We start from the raw sequence: 2,577 nt of genomic DNA on the forward strand, positions 1-2,577 counted from the left end.
CCCCGCTTCTTCCGACCGCCCTCCGCGCCTCAGGCCCGGCCCAGCGCCTCAGGCCCGGCCCCCTCCGCCTCAGGCCCGGCCCCAGCGCCCTCCGGCCTGCTTTCAGCAGCAGGTTTAGGTGGCATCTCCCGTGGGGATGGCAGGTGGAGCTGATCCTGCCCGGGACAGGGAGAAGAAGGACTAGGTGACCTCCTCAGGTCCGGAAGCACATGGAGAGCGTGGGTCTACCACAAAGGCCCACAGCTGTTGCTCGTGATCTCTACATCTCAGACCCAGGAGCCGCGGCATGGGGCAAGGCGACTCCCTCCAAAGAGCTCCCTGTCCGGGGCAGGATGGCAAAGTCACACTAAGGCTCACGGGGCGATGGCACCAGTCAGTGCCGCTGGGATGGCAGCAAGCTGTTCCTCACAAGCGCCCCGGGCCTGGCACGGCAAGCCCCACGCTGCAGCGGGCATATACAAGCCGGATGTCACCACCCTGCGGGACAGGGTTACTTACAGCCCATAAGCAACAACATGGCCTGGACAATTTTACCCCCAGGCTTTGCACGTCCCCAAATTTCATGTTTCCTTGCTAATTTTTTTGCAAAGATTTTCTACCACCCTGAGGCTGCATCCCCAAAACCACACCGTCATCGCCCAAGCCCAGCAGATCCAGGCGTCTCACCAGCTGGACTGACCTGCAGGACTGGGATGTGGATGCCCAACACCGTTCTTCACCTTAATTCCTGCAGATTTGCAGAGCTATGGCATTTTCAAGGTGAACAAGGCTCTAGAGTTCACCATTTTGCTTTAATTAAGATTAGCCTCCACCTTCACAGAACCTGGGTGTCTCCAAAGAGAAGATGCAAATGGAAGAAAGGCGCCTTCCTATCTCTCCCTCTTGAAATCCCTCATGCTGAGAACTCAGCACCTGAAAAGGGCGAGGGAAAGCCCTCCCGTCCCGACTCCTGCAGCCTCAGCTGTTGCATGCACTTGACAGAGGCTGTCGCCAGCTTGTCTGCTGTGGCCGGGCAGCGAGGGGCTGACCCTGCCAGTGCTCCCACGGCTGCAGGAGGCTACATGCGCCGGTAAAAGCAGCTCGCAAGGACCTGTAGCCAGAGGGAGAAATGCCCCTGACGCCACAGGGGAACATGGGCTGACCCCAGCTCGCCCCCAGCATGGTTGCAAGACACCCTGGCCGGCTCTGATGTGAGCTGGATTCGGCTCTGCTCACCCAGAGCCATCGCTGACAACCTGCACTGTCCTTGAAAAGGAACTGGAGCTGTTCAGACAAACCTAGTGCAGCAAAGATGAGAGATTCAGAGACGGGGAGTTTAAGGGACTTGCACTTTACTCAGCAACTCAATGACACCTTCCTTGGTGAGGAACAAAACCTGGCCGGTGTTCTGATGCCAGACCTCGAAGACAGGGGGGTCCTCGCAAACCCTCTTCCCGGCTATGACCACGTAGGGATAGCCCAGCTTGTTGGCGTCCTTTAGCCTTCTGCCGATGGTCAGCTGCGTCCTGTCATCCAGCACCGAGTCGCCGGCGAGGTGGGGCAGCGCTTCGGCGAGGTCATCGTACACCCGCTCCAGCAGCGCAGCTCCCTCCTCCTCCTCCTTACTGCCTCTCTTGGGGGGAATGAAGCAGAGCTGGTAGGGCGCGATGAGGCTCGGCCAACGGATGCTGTCCTCCGTAGAGAGCACTTCGATGGAGGCCGCCAGGATGCGAGTGATGCCGAGGCCGTAGCAACCCATTTCTGCCAGCTGGGGTTTGTTCTCGGGGGAGTAGAAGATGGCGTTGGAGACGGAGGAGTACTTGGTGCCCAGATAAAACGTGTGCCCCACTTCGATCCCTCTGGTCTGGGCGAGTTTTTCTCCGCACGTGGGGCAAGATGTTTGCTCCCCGTTTAGTGTTTCCACGTTGGCAGCAAAATGTCCGTCGGGGCACACCACCAGCCTGTCCTCGCCGACACCTGCCGGGAGCTGGAACTCGTGGGACACGGTGCCGCCGATGCTGCCCGTGGCCGCCCGCACTTTGATGAAGGGAAGGCCCAGGCGGTCGAAGAGGCTGCGGTAGGCGTCGCACACCAGGTCGTATGTCTGCCGAGCCGCCTCTTCGGAGGCGTCGAAGGTGTACATGTCCTTCATGTAAAACTCCCGGCTGCGCAGCAAGCCGAAGCGGGGCTTGGGCTCATCCCGAAATTTCCTGGTTACCTGGTAGAGGCGCAGCGGGAGCTGCTTGTAGGACAGGTTGCTCTGAGCGGCCACCAGCTCGGTCACCGCCTCCTCGTGCGTGGGGCCCAGGCAGTAGCCCCTGCCGTGCCGGTCCGCCAGCCGGAAGAGCTCCGGCCCCATCCGGTCCCAGCGGCCGCTGGCGCGCCACAGCTCCGCCGAGCTCAGGCTGGGCATGTTCAGCTTCTGCCCCCCCACGGCCCGCATCTCCTCGTCCGTCACCTTGATGAGCTTCTCCATGGCGCGGACGGCGGGCGGCATGTAGTAGTAGCAGCCGGGGCTGGAGGGGTGGATGAGCCCCCCCTGCAGCATCAGCTTCTGGCTCCGGCAGGTGGGCTCCCCGTCCCACCCCGCCTCGCCGC

The 2,577-nt window shown here is 61.5% G+C and overlaps 1 protein-coding gene across 1 annotated transcript in view; it reads right to left on the bottom strand.

Annotated features, from left to right (window-relative positions):
* Window positions 1-1,313: 1,313 nt before the first annotated feature.
* PARS2 (prolyl-tRNA synthetase 2, mitochondrial (putative)) overlaps window positions 1,314-2,577 on the bottom strand; it is a 2,150-nt gene continuing 886 nt past the window's right edge. Inside the window, exon 2 of the mRNA XM_019474139.1 lies at window positions 1,314-2,569. Within this exon, the coding sequence (XP_019329684.1) occupies window positions 1,316-2,569 (1,254 nt within the window). The 3' untranslated portion in view covers window positions 1,314-1,315. The remainder of the gene's footprint in view (window positions 2,570-2,577) is intronic.

The sequence above is a fragment of the Aptenodytes forsteri genome, unplaced genomic scaffold (genome assembly GCF_000699145.1).
Source record: "Aptenodytes forsteri isolate BGI_AS27 unplaced genomic scaffold, ASM69914v1 Scaffold119, whole genome shotgun sequence".
NCBI lineage: Eukaryota > Metazoa > Chordata > Aves > Sphenisciformes > Spheniscidae > Aptenodytes > Aptenodytes forsteri.